General features: G+C 42.4%; 1 protein-coding gene and 1 pseudogene across 2 annotated transcripts in view; both read left to right on the forward strand.

The window, feature by feature from the left end:
- The first annotated feature begins 431 nt into the window (after nucleotides 1-431).
- Nucleotides 432-1096, forward strand: LOC119062266 (mitochondrial transcription rescue factor 1-like; annotated as a pseudogene).
- A 1976-nt stretch (nucleotides 1097-3072) lies between these two features.
- USP22 (ubiquitin specific peptidase 22) overlaps nucleotides 3073-23376 on the forward strand; it is a 48680-nt gene continuing 28376 nt past the window's right edge. The window contains exons 1-3 of one of the 2 annotated variants that reach the window (XM_053665674.1): nucleotides 3073-3170; nucleotides 14560-14692; nucleotides 23247-23360. In XM_053665674.1, the coding sequence (XP_053521649.1) occupies nucleotides 23258-23360 (103 nt within the window). In that variant the 5' untranslated portion in view covers nucleotides 3073-3170; nucleotides 14560-14692; nucleotides 23247-23257. Of the gene's footprint in view, nucleotides 3171-3368; nucleotides 3765-14559; nucleotides 14693-23246; nucleotides 23361-23376 lie in introns of those variants that run through there. The other variant, XM_037163155.2, reaches the window with a different exon arrangement.

Consider the following 23376-nt stretch of genomic DNA (forward strand, 5'->3'; position numbering starts at 1 on the left):
ACACATACATATATATGTACACACATACATATAGTGTTTTTTCATAAATGTAAGCAAAATACTGTCTGTATTTTTCTGCAATTTGTTTTATTCATTTATGTCTTGTAGACTTTCCATATTAGTACTTACAGATCTTTCACTTTAAAAAAAAACTGCAGGCGCCCTGCCAGTGCCTGTGAAATAGGGACTCAGCAAGTATGTGAGCACCTCTGTGTGCTTCAGCCAGATCTTCACATGAGTCTGCAGGTCCTGCTCTGGCCAGGTCAGCTTTGGGATGCCCAAGGGCTAAAAGGTCTTGGGAGCCTCATGGGCTGACCCTGTCTGCCTAGGGCTCTGGCGCCTACTGCAGTCTCCCAACATAGGCTTGGAGCAAATGTCTGGTTTCCCTTGACCTTGAGGACCCAGGAAGGTTATATGCACCATGGCTATGACTGCCCACCAGTATTCTAGGAAAACCAGGTGCACAGATTGGGCTCTGAGAAGCGCTATGAAGGATACCTTCACACAAACTTACTGGATTTGATACTTATATATATTTTTAGTTCCAAATTAAATGCACCAAATTGTAAAAACACTTTTCCATAACATTTTCTTACTGGGACTCGCAGGGCTTTCAATATCTCCAGAATATATTTTCCCATAAGACTCAAAAGTAACATAGCCTCTAAAAAACTCCACTGATTTTAGCCTGCAGCAAAACTAGTTAACATTGTGATCAGTATAGGTGAGTAGCACCACATGGCCTCCAAGTTTTCCCAGATATTTTGGACCTTGACTTCCCCAAGAAGTGAAAAGATAGTGCAGTCTTTTCAGTAAGATGTTATCCTGAAGACAGGCCTAGATGTTAGAAGAAATGAAATAGAAGGTGCATTCTACAAATATGAGCTCAGGCTGAATGGGACAAAATTGTGGATGAAAAGCAGAACGGTGAAAGTGGGCAATACACTGAATCTTCTAACTGGAGAAAATAAAGAAACAGAAACAGAGATAGTGATGCAAATTCTCCTGAAAAAAATGTTTGAAGACTGAAAAACAGAGAGTGGTCTTACAGTGGTGGAAAAAGTTAAAATGGCCTAAAAAGAGTATGATTAAATAAATGGATTGCTTTTTAGCAATAAAGTTGTTTTCTAATGGTGGGGAAAAGAGCTAGCTCAAAAAGCAGACATTTTCATTAAGATAAAGTTCTCTTACATAAAAAAAAACCCTACATAGAATTCCCTAGAATGTCTATTCCATAGTTCATTCAACCATTCTTCCATTAAAGGCCATTTAAGGTGTTTCAAAACCCGCCCCCCACCCCCGGCTCAAATGGTGTACTAAACAGCTTTGTCAATGCCTCTTTTGGAAATTGCTTCTGAAGGATACATTCTGTTTTAATTTACCTATATGTATGGCTATTAGAATTATAGACCATTTAAAATTATTTATAACAAGTAGAGCACACAGGAATTCTTCCACTCCTAAATGACACATGTTATTTATTATAGATATTAGGGGACTGAATTCTAAGTACACATTCTTGAAACCAAATCATATTTGTAAGCCTAGTGATATTAGAATATTCCTTAAAATATGTATAGAGGTGAATCACATATAATTTCTAATTCATGACTTAGAGACTATTTGTGATATCACTTTTTAGTAAACTGATATTCCTTTCTCTAACCTATCCATAGGGCACCCTACTTAACCATTATTTTACTGAGAACGATCTTAAAAGTTTGTGTGGGTTAATTCAACAGGTAATTTTAAGAACCCTCATGTACCTAGTACTACCCTGGACACTGGGGGATATAGAACTAAATAAAAAACAAAAACCATTACCCACATGGAGTATTTATGCTACAGAAAAAGTAAATAAGAAATAATAAACAAATAAATTCTCTTGAGAAACAAAAAAGCAGGGTAAAGGGATGGAGAATTTTGGTGTGGTGGTTATACGTTTCGGTAGGGTGGCAAGGGAAGGCCTTACTTTCAAAGAAGTATCTGATAGTCCCTGAAGGAGGTTAGGCAGCATAAGCTAAGGAGTAGCAGGTTGGAATACATTGTACGTAGCAGCGACCAAGGCCCAGGCAAAAGTGTGCTTGGCAATTTGTTCCACGAAAGATTTATTCTAGTCCTCAGCCCATTAAACCCTGCAGCTTTAATTGCAATGCCATTATTCTTTTTTCTTTTTCTTTTTTTTTTAACTTGTGATAGCTTTGGACTGGCCTGGACAGAAATTTCCGTTTTCTCAACTTGTCCAGGAATGCAGCAAAGCAGGTTAACACTGTGGGTCAGTATAGGTTAAGTAGCACCACATGGCCTCCAAGTTTTCCCAGATCTTTTGGGCCTTGACTCCCCCAAGATATTGTTCGCATTTGTCTTTAAAGATCTTTTCACAATCTGCCCTGGTTTGGCAACATATGTACTGAATAGACCTGTGCTGTCCAATATGATAGCCCCTAACACTTGAAATACAGCTACTATGAATTGGATGTTCTGTAAATGTAAAATACCACATATAGAAGAATTTGTCCAAAACCTGTAAAATAGTTAATAATTCTGCAATGTTTCTTACATGCTGAAATAATTTTGGCCATATTGTATAAAAGTTTGCTACTTAATTTCACGTGTTTCTCATGTTTCAAAATGCGGCTATTAGAACATTTAAATTGGATAAGCGGCTTGCATGTTTGGATATGTGCTGAATCAGACTGCGTGTTCCCGGTGGGGAGGGACCCCAAGCTGCACCTTGAAGCAGCACCGAGCAGGTAGTAGCACGGTTCCAATTCACGGTGATGGCACTGTAGTGCCTGAGACAGCTTCGAAGATAGACTGCCCTGCAGAGGGTCCCAGATGGAGGACTTCTGTTGTCAATGGAACCAACCTTGAACCGCGGAAGTGCGGCCTTGGCTGAGAAGGCGCGCTAAGAGACTGCGGCAGGGCTAGACCGCAGCGATTCGCAATCCCAGCGCGTCGCTCCGCCTCTTTGCGGCAGAGCTCAGGCCGGGGCAAACCGGTTCAGTGCAGCCCGAGACACCCAATCCTCCCCTAGGCCCAAGCTCCCCAGTTTTCGGTGGGAGCCCTGAACTCCTACCCGCTACCTGCCTGCAGCCAGGAAAGCAGCTGTAAACCAGAGAGGGGCTGAATAAGGAGAGCTCTCGCCGCAGCGCAGGGGCTGTGGACAGGTGGGCAACCAATGGTGTAAGCGCGTGGGCGGTCCCTCCTTAGCGTCAAGCTCTCTCCGCCCTTGCGGTCGGGCAGTCGACAGCGGGGAGGAGCCTGGGGGGTGGCTGGAGCCTGCGCTCTGGACGCCCGCAGCCGGCGGGGTGATGACGTAGTCAGCGCCCGCGGCCTTTGCGCCTTGCCCTGCCCGCGCCCCCCCCCCGCCCCCGCCCCTGCAAACCCGCCCAGTGCCTGGAAGACGGCATCTGGCTGGCAGCCGCCTGTCTCTCGGCGCCTGCACAGCACCATCTTCGTCGCTGCCCGCGCTTTGTCCCAGCACCATTCCCTCTGACAACCGGGGCGCGCCGCCTGGCAGCCCCTGTGCCGCACTGGCGTCGTCCTCTTCTCCTTCGCCGCCCCCCGCGCGCGGTCGGGCCTTGCCCCCCATGATGTCTCGGCCCGAGCCGGAGATCGAGGCCATGGACGCGGAGCTGGTGGTCTCGCCGCCCGGCTGTACGCACCTGAGTAGCTTCAAAGTGGATAACTGGAAGCAGAACTTGCGGGCCATCTACCAGTGCTTCGTGTGGTGCGGCACTGCGGAGGCCCGCAAGCGCAAGGTGAGCCCCATCCCCCCACCCCCGGAGACTGCGGGCCGGGCTGAGAGTCTGCAGAAGCACCTGGCGAGCCAGCGCGGGTGGAGTTGTTTCTGGTCCCGATTGGGGGCCAGAGGTTGAGGAAAGGGCAGGGAGGGCTTGTTAGCCTCCCGCAGACCCTCGTGGCTGTGTGCTACCATGGGGCGGGGCACAGGAGTGCTTTTCTTTCTGTCTCACTCCCCTCCTCCACTCCATTTCCTCTTCCTCCCCCTCAGTCTCTTCCGGACGGTGTTCTCGGCTGCGCGGCTCCGGGCGTGAGGGTGGGGATGGGGCAGGGTCTCCGGAGAGTGTCCAGTTTCGGGGGTGGACGAGTGCAGATCTGTGAAGGGGTATATTCTCTTTCAGGCTTGCGTCGAAAGCCTCCTGCGGAGGAGGCCAGTTTCCGAGCAGGGCCACTCGGAGGAATTCTCCAGGCGTGGGAGGGGTTAGGGTCAAGGATGCGTGCACTAAAAAAAAAATGCAACAAAAAATTAGGGCGACAGAGACTCTCCGGGGCCTGTGCGGTGGTCTGCCGTGGGCTCATTCCCCTGCCACCATCTTGAGTACGCGTTGTGTACCCCATTAAGGATTACCTGGACCAAGGGAGCGCAACCGTGTGTCGGGACTGGGTTTGTTACTACGGTGCAGTTACTGCTGTGTTTGGCTAAACACCACACCGAGTCCAGCATCTGCAGAAACAAATATAGGGAGATGGCATCTTTCTTTTTTTTTTTTTTTAAACTCCACGTTTGGGCGTGGTTGGATATGGGACCCGGGATAGCGAGACATGTTTAGGAAAACCATACCGTTATCAGAACAACGATGTATTTGGAGACGCATTTGTGACAGTGGAGGTGGCGGCTTATCTGACAGATGCAAATAAGGCGACTCACGCTGTAATTTTTTTTTTATCTCGACCTCCACAGGGTTAAAAGAAAAGGTTAGTCTGATATGAGGGTAGAACCTGGCATGCATTCCTCCGTAAGAGGCTTTTGCAAGAAATTAATCACCTACATTAGACACTGAGGAAATAATACTTAGGGTCATATTATTTTTCAGATATACATTCCATCCAGGTGATTAGCTTATTAATAATTTGGAAATCAGAAAATAACGGCATTCTTTAATCTTTGTAAAACTTGGTTTTTATAATGAAGGGCGGTTCTGCAGTTTTACAGTCTGAGGTTGGGAGTTCAAGATTTCCACCTTCAATAGCATTTTTTGTTTTGTTTAATGGGAAAACTAACACCTGCTGATTAAAATGTTAACCTTAAATTTCTTTTTATCAGTAATGGTGCTGGGAAGCGTTACTTTTTAGGATGAACTGAAATCAGATGAAACAGACTTACATTGGGGTGGGAGTGAAATCGTGGTTGATGGAGTTGTGTGCCCTTTAAAAAATCACCTGGCTGAAACACTCGCTGTCTGATGAAAATCTTGCCACTGTGCTGCACTCTCGGTCAGCATTTACGTGAGATTCATTTCCACACCAGATTAAGTAGGTGATCTCCTCCTCTTTTCCTTTCTCCACACCTTTCCCCTCTCTCCCCCTTCTTGTCTCCTCCCCCATAATTTTTAACAAAGTTGAAAGTCGGGTTTAATCTATCCTTAACTTTGCCTCATTTCCTAAAGAAAGGAATCTTTTGCTGTATGTGGCTTGGATTAGTTTGTTGTTATTTTAATGTTAGGTGCTTAGTGTGAAAGCTGTTGAAAAAACAACTTAAGCTATAGACAGACATGAAGTGGTGATAAATTCTTCTCTCGAAATTCAGGTCTATCAGTATTGTAGTACCTTTTGGTAGTGTACCAGCCATGAACTAGATTGTCCTTCATCTGTCCGTTCTCCAGATTTTAGGGGATTATTTTCTTGCATTACTTTGGGTCCTATGTAACTGAGTTTCTAGCACTCTCTAGTGGCCCATTTAGAAAGAGTTGGTTTCTAGTGAGACTGACACTCAACTACAAGGTAACTACAGAAATGAATCCCTGAGTGAGCAGGAGTTAAAACTTTTCTCATCTAAGTATAGGTGGGTTATACCCACCTATACTTAGTATCCAAACTTTGATTCTTTTTTTGATAGGCGGAGAGTGAGAAGAACATGGTCAGATTTGCTAACTTTCTGCCCACTTCAGGCTTGACTTGTACCACGGAATGTGAGGAGGATTCCCAGCTGTGCCAGGGCCTGTCCTGTGCCTTTCTGGCTTTTGTTAAATAAAACAAGTGCTTTGCCGCTTAAGGGTTTGTGTGTCAAGATGGAAACTAGCAATAAAAATGGGATTTTCAGTTCTGTTACCTAGTGAGACTTAACATAGTCTGTATTATATTTTGAACATATAGACATTTGGGGTACAGGTATTATTTTTTTAAATAATAAATTTTTTTCTTGGAATTGTTCTGTGACTAAACTGTGACTAAATGTTACAGGAACTTGCACTCAGAATGAGCCTCTTTTGTCGCTATAATAAATGCTTTTACCAGTATGCTTTACCATAGGTGAAAAAGAGTTGTCAAACCTACTGTTAGTAATTTGGGACCATAATTGAGTCTAGTTTAATTTGGGCAGTGATCTGGAGGTTAGGAAAATGCTCTTGAAGGCTCCTGGGGCCTAGGGTTTGGTGCTGAAAGTGATTCTTCGGGTAGAGGTCCTTAGGGGGATGTTTTGTCTGGGAACAGGGCTAGAAGGAAGGATGTCAGTTTGCAGAATGGTAAGTGAGAGGCTGGAAACCTCTAAGATCCAGAAGTCATCACCTTACTCGGGCATGTTTTCTTTTGGTTTTGTTTTTTTCTGTTTCTGTGTTTGTAGTTCAACACCACTGTTTACAGAATTATGATATGGGCACCTTTTGGAAGAAAGTGGGGTGAGTCAATTTTTTTTCCTGAACTTTCCATTCTGTCTTCAGTTCAGAGTTAGCTCTTACTCCTGGATTTTTTCCTTGAGGAATTGAAGTCATTATTGTTAAAAGACCATTTAACAGTAGATGTCACATGGCAAGGTAATATCTGCCTTAGAATTCAAACTATTGGTAGATGTTCAATGAAAACTCCTATGCACAGGGATTGATAGATGCTCAGATGTTGGTAAGTTTTACAAGGAAGATGAAAAGTAATGAATTCATGTTTCTTTTTAAAAGAAATAGTTAAGCAAATTAATATATTCTCAGTGCATAAAAATAAAATACCTTAGGCCCTGGCTGGTGTAGCTCAGTGGATTGAGTGCGGGCCTGCGAACCAGACAATCGCGGTTCGATTCCCAGTCAGGGCACATACCAGGGTTGCAGGCCAGTTCCCTGCAGGCCAGTTCCCAGTGGGGGACTCACGAAAGGCAACCATACATTGATGTTTCTCTCCCTCTCTCCTTCCCTTCCCCTCTAAAGATAAATAAATAAATAAATCTTTAAAATAAAATGAAATACCTTAAAGACTTCCAGAAAGTGAACCTTCCCTGGCCCCTAATAGTAGGTAACTACTATTAAAATCTGTTTGCTATCTGGGTCTTCCAGATTTTTTTTAAATTGTAAATATTTGTGTATATGTAAAGGAAAGATACATTTTGTTTTTGTCGTGTAGGTATACATTGTGCATACATTGTTTCCTTTTGTCATTTGTTGCCTCTGCATGTAGATCTTCTTTACAACAGAACAACCACTGTTCTATTGGATGGTAACAGCACTGTATTTTCCATTTCATATGTGTATAAAAGCTTTCTGCTTGGAGAATTTAAGAATTTGTAAAACTTAATCCTAAAAATCTATGTAGAGACAGAATAGTTTTAGGCAATTAACTGTGTCTTGGTTTGCTGATGGATTGAAATGTGATTTTCTATTTGACGTTGAATCTGAGATGCATTTTTAAACTGAACTTTAGAAATGATTTATTGTAATAGGAAACAGCAGGGAGCAGGGGAGGTAGATAAAGGAGACAAATAAAAAATTAAATGTAAAACATGACCATTTAAGGTAGTCTGGTATCATGGAGCACAAATAATTCTCTACCTCCCATTTCATACCTTTACAGAGTGACAGTATGACTATAGTTTGTGGTCTCTTGCTTAAGAAGGGAGGGGCTATGGTAGTCTGTTATAGAGGGGTGCTATGAGGGCTTGGGTTGTACTGGGAGAAGGGAGAGCATTTCAGTTGAAAAATGGTCTTGTGTTATTTATCTTAAGTCGGTGTTTTAGGAAATTATTTACTTTAGGGTTCTGTACTGATGATCATCTCTTTTTATCAATGCTATTTCAGTTTTGGAGTCTTAGGTGCCTGTCCTGAAATATGAATGAATCTCCGTGTTGATCTTTTGAGTACATATCATTGTTGGGGAATAACAATACCTGGGCTGACATCCAGGATCTGGTAGACATTGGACCAAGAGCCATGAAATGTACGTGTGTTATCAGCTCCACAAAAGACTGACTCTCTCTTGATAACCAGCTTCGTACTTTGCTGCTGCATTGAAAGATGCAAGAACTTCTCCTGGCTTTTCTCCTCCTCCTTTTTATAATTTTTTTAAGTTCAGTTTATTTTTTGAATATGTCCCTTTTCTTGAGTTAATTTTTTTCTTTTCAAACAATATTGCTTTGAGGAATGAACATTTTGCTTGATTGATTGTTTGCATCTTTCTTATCATTACAATAAAATATTACACCATTCACACTAAGTGGGCTATAAGCCATTCTCAATAAAAGATCTTAACTAGAAAAAGGTATTTTTTTAATTTTGTAAATTTTCTAACTAATTTTTTAATTGATTTTAGGGAGAGGAAGAGGAAGATTGAGAGAGAAACATCAATTTATCCCGTGTAGGATACTGTGTTATATTTAGTCTCAGGCTTCTCAGGTGTTGACAGTTTGTCAGACCTTTATTTTGATGACTTTAACGGTTTTGAGTAATATTGATCAGTGCTCTTGCAGAATGTCCTTTGATTTGGGTTTGTGTGATGTTTTTCTCATGGTTATGGGGTGGGGGGTAAGGCTGCATAGGTGAAGTGGCCCTCTTAGGTTTGTCCAGGTGATGTAGTGGACGTGACTCACCATTGTTAATGCTGAGCTTGACCACATGGCTGCCAGGTGGCCACACTGAAGGGAAATGAGTTTTCCCAGCATCTCTCTGGGCTGAATTTGGTGGCAAGGGGCCGTGCATGCTCATTTAGGGAGTCAGTGGTCCTGCGCCTCCTCCTTGAGGGCAAAGGGTCTCTAGATCAATTACTTGCAATTTTTCTATTGAAGATTCATCTTTTCTCATTCATGCATGTTTCAGTCATTTATATCGGTATGGACTTGTGGGTATTTTATACTATGGATTATAATCTAATAATGTTACTTAGTTTGTTGTTCAGATTGTTCTGGGTTTAGCCACTGAGAGCTCTTCCAGTTGGCTTCTGTGTCCCTTTGACACCCTCAACATTTGTGTTTTGTTGTCGAGCACTTTTACTTTCTGGATTGCAAGATGTTCAAGGCTCCTCTGGTGTATTTGCTTCGACCCTAGAGTCTGCTCCAAGGAGCTCTGGTTCTTTTTATTGGAGATAGAATTAGAAAATCCTCTCTGAGCATGGGCTTGTTATTTGTTAATACTGGAGTTTTGTGGCTTCTTGGCCTTCAGGGACATAGCTGGGAGACAGCTGTGTTCATGCTTACTATGTATGCATGTGTCTGTGCAGTATGTTCTCACTTAATGTCAGGAGGTCCTTGGGAACTGCGACTTAAAGTGAAACAACATTTATTAAAACCAGTTTTACCATAGGCTGATTGATATAAATGAGAGTCGAGTTCCTGTGTCATGTGATCACAAAAACATTGACAAAACTTCTAAATAAAAATCCCAGAGGACTTCCGCCAAGATGGATGCGTAGGTGGAAACACCTTGCGTCCGTGCACAACCAAATCTAAAAACAAAGTTTTAACAAGAATAAACACAACCAAACCACACAGCAAATCGACAGTACAGAGTCCAAAGACAACAAAATGCTCAGCTAAACTGGTAAGAGGAGCGAAGCCAGCAGTGGAGCAGGTTGGCAAAAAAGATCCCCGAACAGGTGGTGCACAAGCAGCCGAAGGCGCAGATCCCAGGTGCGGGCTAGCTACGGGCAGACACAGGGAAGAGGCGTGACTGGCTGTCTGAGGTCAGTAGAGCATTTGCATGCAGATAAACCAGTGAAGAGGCGAGCATTGAGACCACACGGTGCAGGGCAGTGGGCTCCCACATTTACGCTTGGATAAACAGGCCGGGGCGGTGGGACAGACTGGCGAGCAGAGAGGACCGCCATTGCTCCCTCTCTGACCTCGCCCCCACATACAGCGTCACAAACCAGCGACCTAAGTTGCCCTGTCCTGGTGAACAACTAAGGCTCCGCTTTTCGTACTTAATGGGCACGAACAGACCAAAAATGGCTCAAGAACAACTCAGAGCCCCAGAGCCGATAAATCTAAGTGATGAAGAAATAGCCAAACTTTCAGATGCACAGTTTAAAACACTGGTGATCAGGATGCTCACAGAACTGGTTGATTATAGTCACAAATTGGAGAAACATATGAAAGCTAAACTAATGGAAATGAATGGTAATGCACAGGAAACCAACAGTAATGGAAAGGAAACTGGGACTCACATCAAGGGAGTAGACCAGAAGGAAGGAAAAAATGACCAAACAGAAAAGAATGAAGAAACAAGAATTCAAAAAAATGAGGAGAGGCTTAGGAACCACCAGGACATCTTTAAACATTCCAACATTCGAATTATAGGGGTACCAGAAGGGGAAGAGGAACAGCCATGAGTGGAAACCCTATTCGAACAAATAATAAAAGAGAACTTCCCCATTCTGGCAGAGGAAATAGACTTCCAGGAAGTCCAGGAAGCTCAGAGAGTCCCTAAGAAGGTGGGTCCAAGAAGGAACACACCAAGGCACATCATAATTATATTAGCCAAGATTAAAATGAAGGAGAGAATACTAGAAGCAGCAAGAGATAAGGGGATTGTCAACTGCAAAGGAGTTCCCATCAGACTGTCAGCTGATTTCTCAAAGAGACCTTACAGGCAAGAAGGGGCTGGAAAGAGGTATTCCAAATCATGAAAACCAAAGACCTACAACCAAGATTGCTCTATTCAGCAAAGCTTTCATTTAGAATGGAAGGACAGATAAAGTGCTTCTCAGATAAGGTCAAGTTCAAGGAGTTCATCATCACCAAGCCCTTACTATACAAAATGTTAAAGGGACTTACCTAAGAAAAAGAAGATAAAAAAAAAGATGAACAGTGAAAGGACAGCAAACTCACAGTTATCAACAACCACACCTAAAACAAAAGCAAATTAAGAAGACAGATCAGGAATGAACCATAGAAAGGAAGATCACATGGAGGATTAGCAACAGGGGATTGGGAGAAGGAGAGGGGGGGAGAAGGTACAGAAAATAAGTAGCATAAACAGTAGATAGAAAATAGGGGGGAGGGTAAGAATAGTATGGGAAATACAGAATCTAAAGAACTTGAGACACGTGTTCATGAACTAAAGGGGGGGAATGGTGGGAGAGGGGTGTACAGGGTGGAGGGGAAAGGAGGAGGGGAATAGAACAAATGTAATGGCATAATCAATAAAAAATGTTTAAAAAAAAATTCCAAAACTTTATCTGCACCCTTTTCAGGGAGGTTATGTCATACATTTGTAACAGTTTGGTTCTGTGTTCATAGCCTGCATTCTGTCCTGGCACCCTCTGACTGCCTAACCAGTTATTTAAAATTGACTTATTAAGGTTTGCTCTTATGCCATAGAGTTCAGTGGGTTTTGACAAATGTATAGCGTCATGCCTCTATCACAACATCTACCCAGAACAGTTTCTTTGCCCAAAAAACTACACCTCCCCTACTCATCCCTCTCCAAACTACTAGAACCACTGGGCTCTTCTGTATAGTTTTGACGTTTCTAGAATGTCACATAAGTGGGATTACACAGCATGTAGCCTTTTTAGACTGGCTTTTTTTCATTTGGCAATGTGCACTTAAATGTTGCATGGGTTGATCATTCCTTCTTATCATTCAATAGAATTTCATTGTATTTATATGTCTTTTAAATCTCTTTATAGGTTGTCCTTTCAAACATGAACTTAATCTTTTGGTGAGATCTTACAGTGTTTTGTCTTTTGGAAACCTCTGCTGTCTTTTGTGCACAGAACTGATGGGGTAGGTGCAGAGCCAACTACACACCACATGGTTTAAAGCAAGTTCTGCCACAAATCCCAAGTAAGGTGCTGGACAGGCTCTGCCCCTGCAGAGGCTCTGCCAGAGAAGCTGTGCTCCTGGAAGACTGGCCTCATCACTCCACCTCTGCCTCCATCATCACGTGGTCTTCACTTGTGGCCTCATCTCTCTCTTCCTCTGTAAGGATCTGTGGGATGGCATTTAAGGCCCACCCAGATAATCGAGTGTAATCTCATCTCAAGACCATTAACCTAGGCCAAAATACTGTTTCCAAGTATGATGACTTTCACAGGTTCTGGAGATTGGGATGTGGACGAATCCTTTGGGAGGCCACTCTCAGCCCACTACAAATGATAATATGTACAGGCAATATTCTAAGAACTTTAAAAGCATCAGTTTACTTACAGTTCTCATAACAGCTGTGTGAAATAGAAGCATACATATTTTAACAGTGAAGAAACTAAGGCGAAGGGAAGTTACATAACTTGCTCAGTGTTGCATGGCCAGGAAGTGGCAGATGCAGGAGTTGAACCCTGTTAACGTGTTTTGTAACTGATACTGAGTGGTTCACAGTGTCTGCTGCACTAACCATGGCCACAGCTGAATTCAAGGCTTTTAAAAAAGTAAACAAAAAGCTGACAGTTGGCTTTGATTATAAGTAAGTCGTTCACATCAGTGTCTGTTTTCCTTAGTACTTCGTGGTACTAATCACCTGCCTGTGCAAACATCTTGAGTTTTGTTTTCAAACCTACAAATGTGAGTACTGTTATTACTTGTGTTATCCAAGATTAATTCTAGTTTCTGTGCTTTAGCTCCTGTGGTAAATGAGCTCAGGAGACAAATACTATGAAAAGAACTTTCTGTAATTTAGTAGTTGCTTATTTTAGGATCTAGAATTATGTTGTCTGATAATAATAGTCACTAGCCAAAACTGCTATTTAAATTTTAATTAAAATGATACAAAATTAAAAATCTAGTTTCATGGTGGCACTAACCACATTTCAAGAGCTCGATAGCCATGTGAGGTTAGTGGCTACTCTACTGGAAAGTGCAGATACAGAACATTTCCAGTATCCTAGAACATTCTGTTGGATAGTGCTGATACAGAGAAAACTAATAATACAAGAGACGATGTTGAGATTTTTATGAATACATCAGAGAAAGGCTCCTGTTCTCTATATTTAGTGCTTATTGCCTCTTGGTTAGCTACTTGATTAATATTAGAGAAGCAGTCTCTTGTCTATGTAATCTATCATCTCAGGAAACCCTGTTTTTACTGGTTGGTGCTAGTCACCTATGGTCGAGACACCCATGTCTGCAAATACATAGCAGTCAACCAGAGGGAGGAATTAGGTGCTTAATGGATACTTTTTCCCTCCTTGCTCTTAGGGATAGCAGGACTTTCTTCTGTTTTGCGTCAATTCTCTTTATTCTATGTTAATTAAGATCATACCATTTATAAGAAACATGTCATAGGATTAGGTAGAATTTTGAGCTCTCAGCTCAAATTCTACCTCTTGCAAACAAGCTTTTATGATTTCCTCGAATTTCCCTTAATTAGATGTGATTGTTCTTCCTTAAGTTTCATAGTATTTCATTGTCTCTCTCAGTATACCAGGGTGTACCACCTCTGTGTGCTATTATTTTGTGTTATGGCTTCTTATCCACCCTCTTGAAGAAAGCACACCCCTCAGTGGGTTTTCAGGAAGTGGACAGGCCTGCATCTCCCTCGCCCAGAGGCGAGGAGGGGCAGTGCCCAGCACAGTAGGTGGCATGTACTGTTTGTGTTACCAGCTGCTGTTTTCAGAGGCACTTTGGATTTTAGTCTTCCCTTCTGCATACCCTATTTTATACCTTTGTTTGTCTCCCTTCTCTCCTCGCTGATAAAACTGAAGGGACTTACATGCTCTGGGTGGTGTCATCTCAGAGGCTGGACATTCAGTCTAATGGTCTCAGAATTACGGTGAAAATAAATGTGGTTGTCACACTGGGCTCAGACCTTGGCATGCCTGGATGTTTTGGGCATGTGAGAATCGTCCCCCACTAAGTTTGTCACTGCTATGATTAAGATTTTAGGTTCCTATGGTCTAGTTATGGGCAAAAGCTGTTTCTTTTTTTGTTCCTGTATATTCTCTGATTCATATCCCCATCTGTTTCTGTAATTATTACTTCTAAATTTGCTGTGGCTGGGGAACCTGGATTATCAAATTTAAAATGATACCCAGGTTCCAGGCAAAGAGGTTGTGTGTTGCTAGCCTGGAATGGGAATGGGGGAGTTGGGGTGGTGGGACAGAATGCAGGCTGCCCCCTGCAGCTGCAGGCGCTGCCCATCCGAGGAGCTCACGGGTGTCAGTAACTAAGGCTGTGGGCAGTTTTCTTACATGGAGCTAGCATTGAGTTAAGTGAACTAAGGACTTTTGGGGATAATCGAAAGGATTAACAGAATGCTCTTTTAGCATAGTAAGACTTGGAGAGGAAGTCCCCTGCTTTCTTTCCCTCCCATAGCTGTGCCCTTTGCAAATGGATCACTGTGCTTCAATATTTCTCTCTGAGAACTGTCATACCATGTGTGGTTTTTAATTCTCTTCTCTGAATTTCAGGCCAAGTCGTGCATCTGTCATGTTTGTGGTGTCCACCTGAAGAGGCTTCACTCTTGCCTCCACTGTGTCTTCTTTGGCTGTTTCACAAAGAAACATATTCATGAACATGCCAAGTCGAAACGGCACAACCTGGGTAAGGCACCCTTTGACTGGTCCCACTGGGCACTGGAAATAGCCATACCCCTGATGTCCTGCTCTTTGGATTTGGATTTGCAGTTCCACTCTTCCAAAAGTCCACTTCTTCCATCTAAAATAATTTGTGGCCTCCTTGTGAAAATTCACAGGGGAAATGAAAGATAAACTGAACTCAGATGAATTATTTTAGCCAGCTTGTCTTATGGTATTTAAGTGGGTGTTAATATTGTAACCTTAAATGATAAATTATAGTGGGTTCTTAACTTTCTTTGAAAAGTGTTTTTCTTTAATGGAATATTAGGCCCTTATCTTTTCCTCTGAAAAACATAGGAATTAGGTTAGGCAAAAATTTACAAAGAAAGATCTTGAATGCAGTATTAGGTTACTGATACTGTATAAAGTTGGGTGTACATAAATGGCTTTTTGCTTTCAGTAATGAATTTTATTGTTCTGAATAATACAAGTTCATAAAAACCCTAACACTTTGTGTGGCATCAAGATAAATTTACCTTTCAAAAACCTGAAAATTTTAACTCATGCATTCTGGAAGTCAACATAAAGCGAGGTTCTGCTCTTGGTTTTGTTTTCTAAGCGTAGTCATTAAATGCTTTCCTCCTTCAGATTAATTGTGTTTTCTGTTAAGTGATTGTGAGATTGTCATGATTGTGAGATTGTCAGGATATCTGTAAGAAAGTCACTTTCAAAAGGTATGAGCCAGAGAACCTATTCAGAAAATACCTGGTATGGCCCTGGCAGGTGTGGCTCAGTTGGTTGGAGCGTCGTCCTGTGAGTGAAAGGTTATAGATTCTATTCCCAGTCAGGTTACAGGCTTAGGGTGTGGGTTGGATCCTTGAACCTAGATCCTTGGTCTGGGCATCCAGGTGCATATGGGAGGCAGCCAGTTGATACTTTTGTCTCCCATCGATGTCTTCTCTCTTCCTTCCTCTCTCTCTAAAAGCAGTGGGGGAAAAATGTCTTTGAGATGAGGATTAAAGAAAAGAAAGAAAGAAAATACTTCATGTAGCACTATTGAAAATGGTATTCCCCAAGTTTATAAAATTAGTGCATTACTTCCGCCAAGATGGAGGCATAGGTGGAAACACTGTGCCTTCTCACACAACCAAGTTTAAAGACAACAAAGTTTTAGTAACAAAAAACGCAGCCAAAACACAGAAGATTGAATTATACTGAAATCTGACAACAAAGAAGCCTTCAGCCAGACCGGTAAGAGGGACGGAGCCAGCAACTGGCAGAGCGGGGTTGCGCGGGAAAACTGGGTCAGACTGACCCAGGCGCATGGGCGGCAGTTGGAGGATCCCAGGTGTGGGGTTGCAACAGGCAGACCCAACGGGGGCGCAAGGCGGCAGGCTGACCATGGTCACACATTCGCACGCAGATAAACCAGTGAAGGAGTGAGCAGTGAGACAGACCACGCAGGCCCCAGCCACAGGAAGAAGCAGAGAGGACCGCTATTGCCCCTCTGACCCCACCCCCACGTACAGCATTACAACCCAGTGACCTGGGTGGCCCCGCCCTGGTGAACACCTAAGGCTCCCCTCATACAGAACGGGCGCAAACAGACCAAAACATGGCTCAAGAAGAACTCAAAGCCCCAGAGCCCATAACTCTAAGCGACCAAGAAATAGCCAAACTAGCAGATGCATAGTTCAAAACACTGGTCATCAGGGTGCTCACAGAACTGGTTGATTTTAGTCACAAATTAGAGGAACAAATGAAGGCTAAACTAATTGAAATGAAGGGAAATGCACAGGAAACCAATAGTGATGGAAAGGAAACTGGGACTCAAATCAATAGAGTAGACCAGAAGGAAGAAGAAAATGACCAAACAGAAAAGAATGAAGAGCAAGAATTCAGAAAATGAGGAGAGGCTTAGGGACCTCCAGGACATCTTTAAATGCTCCAAAATCCAAATTATAGGGGTACCAGAAGGGGAAGAGAAACAGCTACGAGTGGAAGTCTTATTTGAACAAATAATAAAGGAGAATTTCCCCAATCTGGCAAAGGCAATAGACTTCCAGGAAATCCAGGAAGCTCAGAGAGTCCCAAAGAACTTGGACCCGAGAAGGAACACACCAAGGCATATCATCATTACACTAGATTCAAATGAAGGAGAGAATCCTAGAAGCAGCAAGAGATAAGGGGACAGTCACCTACAAAGGAGTTCCCATCAGACTGTCAGCTGATTTCTCAAAAGAGACCTTCCAGGCAAGAAGGGGCTGGAAAGAAGTATTCCAAGTCATGAAATCCAAAGACCTACATCCAAGATTGATCTATCCAGCAAAGCTTTCATTTAGAATGGAAAGGCAAGTAAAGTGCTTCTCAGATAAGGTCAAGTTGAAGTAGTTCGTCATCACCAAGCCCTTATTATATGATATGTTAAAGGAATTTATCTAAGAAAAAGAAGATAAAAAATATGAACAGTGAAAGGACAGCAAACTCACAGTTATTAACCACACCTGAAACAAAAGCGAACTAAGAGAATAGCTAGAGCAGGAGCGGAACCATAGAAATGAAGATCACATGGAAGGTTAGCAACAGGGGAGTGGGAGAAGGAGAAGGGGGGAGAAAGTACAGAAAATAAGTAGCATAGACGGTAGGTAGAAAATAGGGGGGAGGGCAAGAATAGTATGGGAAATACAGAATCTAAAGAACTTGAGACACGTGATCATAAACTAAAGGAGGGAATAATGGGGGGGGAGTGAAGGGGGGAAATAGAACAACTGTAATGGCATAATCAATAAAATTTTTAAAACAATAAGTGCATTAGTCCATGTCCCATAAAGCTCTCCGTAAGCAGTACACATAGCAAAAGATAAAGCTGACATTGACGGAAGCAGTATGTCTGGGGTTTTTTCCTAATGTTTTTTTTTTTATGAAGAAGATGATTTAAGTCAAAATGAATATCTATTGTAGATGATGTGTTCATGAACCAATTGTTTTACTATGAAGGCATGGAAGCTGGCACCTCAATATTGTTCTGTTTGCATTAGCTACAATTGCAATGGAAAAAGAATAGAGAACCCAGAGTAAACCCACATCTATATGGTCTATTAATCTATAACAAAGGATTCAAGAACATACAGTGTGGTAAAGATAGTTTCCTCAATAACAGTGTTAGGAAAAATTAGATACATGCAAAAAAAATAAAACTATACTACCTTATGCCATACATAAGCGTAAACTCAAAATGGACTAAAGACGTAAATGTAAGACTTGATACCATAGGCAGTAAAAATCTCAGGCATTTAGCAATATGTTTTCTGATATATCTGTTTGGGCAAAAAGAAAAAAATGGACCAGACAACGGTAGCACGTGCCTGTAGTCCCAGCTGCTCGGGAGGCTGAGGCAGGGGGCTCACTTGAGCCCAGGAGGTCTGGGCTGTAGTGTGCTATGCCGATCGGGTGTCCGCACTAATTTCGGCATCAATACGGTGACCTGGGAGTGGGGGCCACCAGGTTGCCTAAGGAGGGGTGAACCAGCTCAGGTTGGAAACGGAGCAGGTCAGAAAATGGGACTACATCAAACAAAATTTTTGGCACAGCAAAGGAAGCCAACAACAAAACCTAAAAGGCAGTCCTGGCTGGCATGGCTCAGTGGATTTAGTCCAGCCTACAAATCAAAGGGTCTCTGGTTTGATTCCCAGTCTAGGACACACACCTGGGTTGCAGGCCAGGTTCCCAGGGGCGCGTGAGAGGCAACCAACATTGATGTTTCTCTACTTCTACTTCTCCCTCCCTTCCCCTCTCTCTAAAAATAAATAAATAAAATCTTTTTTAAAAACCTTAAAGACATGCTTACTGGATAAGAGAAGGTATTTGCCAGTGATGCATCCAATAAAGGGTTAGTATCGGAAATTTATAAAGAACTGAGACAACACCAAAAAAAAAACCTATTAAAAAGTAGGCAAAGACCTGAATAGACACTTCTCCAAAAAGGACATACACATAGCCAATAGACATGAAAAGATGCTCAGACATCAGTAATCATCAGAAAGGCAAATTAAAACCACAATGAGATATCACCTCACACCTGTCAGAACAGCTAGCATCTGTAAGTCAATACGTGCTGGAGAGGATGTGGAGAAAGGGGAACCCTTGCGCTCTGTTGGTGGGAATGCAGACTGGTGCAGCCACTGTGGAAAACAATGTGGAGTTACCTCAAAAAAATGGATCTGCCTTATGACCTGGCATTTCCACTCCTGGGTCTTTATCAAACAGTCCCCAAAACACGAATTTGAAAGAACATAAGCACCCCTATGTTCATCGCAGCGTTACTTTCAATTGCCAAGATTTGGAAGCAACCCAAGTGCCCGTCAGTAGATGAGTGGATAGTGAAGCTGTGGTATAGTTATACAGTAGCACAGTGGTTAAAAAAGAATGAAATCTTACCTATTGTGACAGCATGGATGGACTTAGAGGGAATTATGCTAAAGTGAAATCAGTCAGAGAAAGACAAATACCATGTGATTTCACGTATATGTGGAATATAAAGAACAAAATAAACAAAATAGAAACAGACTTACAGACACAGAGAACAGATTGATATTTGCCAGAGAGGAAGAGAGTTGAGGGGCTGGGTGAAAAGGGTAAAGGGATTAAGAAATAAAATTAGTAGTTACAGAATAGTCACGGGGATCTATAGTATGACATAGGGAATGTAGTCAACAGTATTGTAGTGACCACGTATGGTGTCAGGTACTGAGTACTCGAAATATCAGTGGGCTGGTGTGGCTCAGTGAATTGAGCATTGGCCTGCTAACCAAAGGGCCACTGATTGAATTCCCAGGCAGGGCACATGCCCGAGTTGCTGGCCAGGTCCCCAGTAGGGGGTGCATGAGAGGCAACCACACATTGATGTTTCTCCCCCTCTCTTTCCCTCTCTCTAAAAAGAAATAAATAAAATCTTTTTTAAAAAAAACAAACACCAGTACTGAAAAATATGATTGTGTAATTGCTATGCTGTACACCTGAAACAAAAATAAATAATATTGAATGTAGGTTATAATTGAAAAATAAAATTTAAAAGCTCACTTAAGAAATTTATGGCATTAATTCATTTCATCAACTTGATTGATGACCTTTGCCTCTACTTGTGCTAGAAAAAAGTTTTTATGAAGTTTCATGTAAGAAACAAGTTATGAAATGAAAGAAAGATCTTGCTCTTTTCTGAGTCCATGATACTGAAGAACTTCTGTGTAAGTGCTAACAAAGCAGGAATTAGTTTTGTGTCTAGGTGGTGAGGAGGGCTGTGGTGCGTCTCTCCTGAATGTTGGGGATGGCGCATCTGCAAGCAGTGTAAGTAGCACTGAGGTGGTTGTGGAAGATTAGGCAGGGATAAGAATGGTTTGGTGGCAGTCTCATAAGGCAGTCTTCCTTTGTGCATCCTGTCCTGTAAAATTGACTTAATGCAATAAAAATGCATCCACAAAAAAAAAAAGTATTCTAAGTTGGTGTACTCAGTCAGATTTACTCATATACAGAGTGGGGCAATAAGAAGTATGCAGTTTTGAGTGCACAAAACACGGAGTTTATTCTTGTATCTGTTTAATGATTGTATTTTCCATGCAACAGCTGTCAACTCACTTCATCAGTACTGGTAGACAGGCTAACCTGAGTGTTTGGAGTCCTAGGAAGCTGAGGAAGAGAGTGAGATAACTTAAGAGCTATTTGATTTCAGACTTTAGTTTCATAAAGGTTTTTGTCTTATGTTGAGCTACAGGGATGCTTGCATTCTGCCTGTGGGAGCCACATACAGTGTAGAAGTAATGCCTTTAGCTCATTCTGTGCGTCTTAGAAGAGTGCAGCACAGGGTGCAGGGCATCAGCTCACTTCCGAGCTGATGATGTTTTCCCTCCATTCTCAAGGGCACCATGTGACCAGAGGGAGAAAGACCTGCCCATGCAGGGTGCCTGTGTCCTCTGGAACAGCAGACTTGAAACTTGCCAAAGAAGCTGCCGCACAAAAACAAAGTCAACACGGAGCCCCTGCACTGCAGGGTCCCTCTCCAGCTCATTCCTCCCTTCTCCAGGGGCCTGAACTGCTCCTGGGGTTCGTGTGGTCAAGGCTTTGTCCTTGGAATAGATATTGTGACTGAAGTAATTTTCCAAGTTAACTATATTGAATGTATGTGTTGCTTTCAGTTTTTAAATTTTATATTGAAGTGAAACGTGCATAGTGTACAGTTAAACATTTTAGTTATTTATGATGATGTACAACCATCATCTCTACTTTTAAAACTTCATCCCCAGGTTCTTCCCTCCCCCAGCCCCTGACAACCATCAATCTGCTTTTTGTCTCTATAAAAATACTCTGTACATTGTATTTAAAAGGAATCATACACTATGTGACCTTTTGTTTTCGAGGTCCATCCCTGCTGTAGTATGTGTCAGTGCATCATTCCCTGTGTGGTCAAAAGAGGTCCCTTTGCATGGCTCTTTAGAGATGTACCACATTTTGTTTGCTCATCCATTGATAGACACTTTGGTTGTTTTCTACTTTTTGGTTGTCTACTCTCAGGTGCATACACTCATAAATAATGCTGTTATAAACCTACGTGTGAACGTTTCTACGTGGGTGTATGCTTTCATTTCTTTTGTGTATGTACCTGAGAATGAAGTGGCATATTCTGCTGGGTTGTGAACCCTTATCATGTAGATGGTTTGCAGATATTTTATCTGAACCTATAGGTTCCCCTTTTGCTTTCTTAATAGTATCTTCAAATGTACAAACTTCTATACATTTTGATGAAGTCCATTTTATCTTTTTTGTATGTTTTTGTGCTTGTGCTTTTGATATTAAATATAGCAGCCGTTGCCAGACCTGAGGTCATGAACCTGTTTTCTTCTTAGAGTTTTATACTTTACCTCTTATATTTAGGTCATTGATGCATTTTGAGTTAATTTTTGTTACATAGAGTCAGGTAAGGGTCCAGCTTCCATCTTTTGCATGCAGACGATGCCTTGTCCCAACACTGTTTGTCGGAAGCAATGTCCTTTCCCACTTTTGATCCCCGTTGACATCACCAGTTTTGTACAGTGATAAAGTGATGCCGTGGGAAAGCACCACAAAAGGGACTCTTGGAGGGACTTGAATATGCACCTTCCCAGGCTGGTGGTTTTGCTGTTGGCTGTACACTTGGTATATTTTTAAAAGGCATTCTCTGGCTGCTTTTGTTGCTCTGAAAATTTTCATCTGTTTAGGAACATGTGGTGCCAAAGGGCAGCTGGCTGAGCTCTCAGGAACAGCTGTGGCAGAGTTTGTCAGGAGTTTCTCTGTTTCTCGGGAGGGGTAAAGAGTAAGCATGGGATTCCTAACTTGCTATTTCATGTTTTCATAGATGTGTTTTAGAGGACTTTACAGACCCACCATGACAATACTGATCTGTTTCCTGCTACTTGAAGACATGAGATAGGGGAAAGCTGGGATTGATTAAGACATTACTGTTTACCAGCATGTGTGTCGTGCTTACATGTACTAATTTAACTACCATAGAAAATTGGGAGGTGTCAGTGCTGTTACTGTCACCACCAGAACCGACACTCAGGAATGGAGGTGTTTATCGGAGGCAAGTGACTGCTGAGTGGTGGAGTGGGGTCAGTACCAATCACTCCAGAGGTGTGCACTGTCTCCTCCATACTACAATGCCACTCTGGCACCTGAGGTACCTGGTGTCTCTAGGACAAACAATTCTTTTTAGTTGAATTGAAATAGTACCTTTCTTCCACTGCTCAAAGGACTTTATCTTATGTATCTTTATAATGATGGAATTAGGAGCCAAGTGTCACCATATTGTATAGAAGTTGAGAAAGTATGCAGGACCCACTCACAAGTGGGTAATAGGCAGCTCAGGGTCAAGAAGCCAGGTTACCTGGTCAAAGGATAATTTCTGCTATTTTAAAGTAAGAGTAGCCCTGGCTGGGTGGGTGGTGCAGTTGGTTGGAGCGTTGGCTCATACACCAAAAGATTATGGATTCAATACCTAGTTGGGGCACAAATGTGAGGTAACCAACGATGTCTCATATCAGTGTTTCTCTCCCCCTCTCTCTCTCAGCAATGAAAAAATGTCCTTAGGTGAGGGTTAAAAAAACTGAGTAGGCAGATAATTATTGCATTCTCTTTGTAACAGTACCAGAAATTCTCAAGGTAGTAAAATGTGGTTCCTGTATATCGGGCCAAGATTTCTTATTTAAAACAAGGGGAAACTTGTTTTAAATACTGCTCTTTCAGAGAAAAGGCAGAGGGTCCCCAGCTAGTTGAGTGTTAGGTCCTTTATAAAATACGAATGTGGCACCTTGTTCTCGCCCTGATGCCTCGGCCTTTGGTGGGAGCTTCCAGAGAAAAGAGACCTCGTGTGTGTGGGACAGACGAGTGGGAGCGAACCCTTTCGTGCTAACAGAGTTCTGCGATGTGAGAGCAGGGCTATAATGCTATAAAGAGTCTTATCTAAAAAACTTGTGTGTCTGATTGTGTTCTTAAGCATTACCTTCTCATTTTTAGTTATGTTTTGTCTCTGTCCTCCTATGTCTTTTCAGCCATAGAACTGATGTATGGAGGCATCTACTGCTTTTTATGCCAGGACTACATCTATGACAAAGACATGGAAATCATTGCCAAAGAGGAACGACAGAGAGCTGGGAAAATGCAAGGTTTGGGCTTGCCTAT

Source organism: Artibeus jamaicensis, unplaced genomic scaffold (assembly GCF_021234435.1).
Source record: "Artibeus jamaicensis isolate MK-2021 breed Jamaican fruit bat unplaced genomic scaffold, CSHL_Jam_final contig_419, whole genome shotgun sequence".
Taxonomy (NCBI): domain Eukaryota; kingdom Metazoa; phylum Chordata; class Mammalia; order Chiroptera; family Phyllostomidae; genus Artibeus; species Artibeus jamaicensis.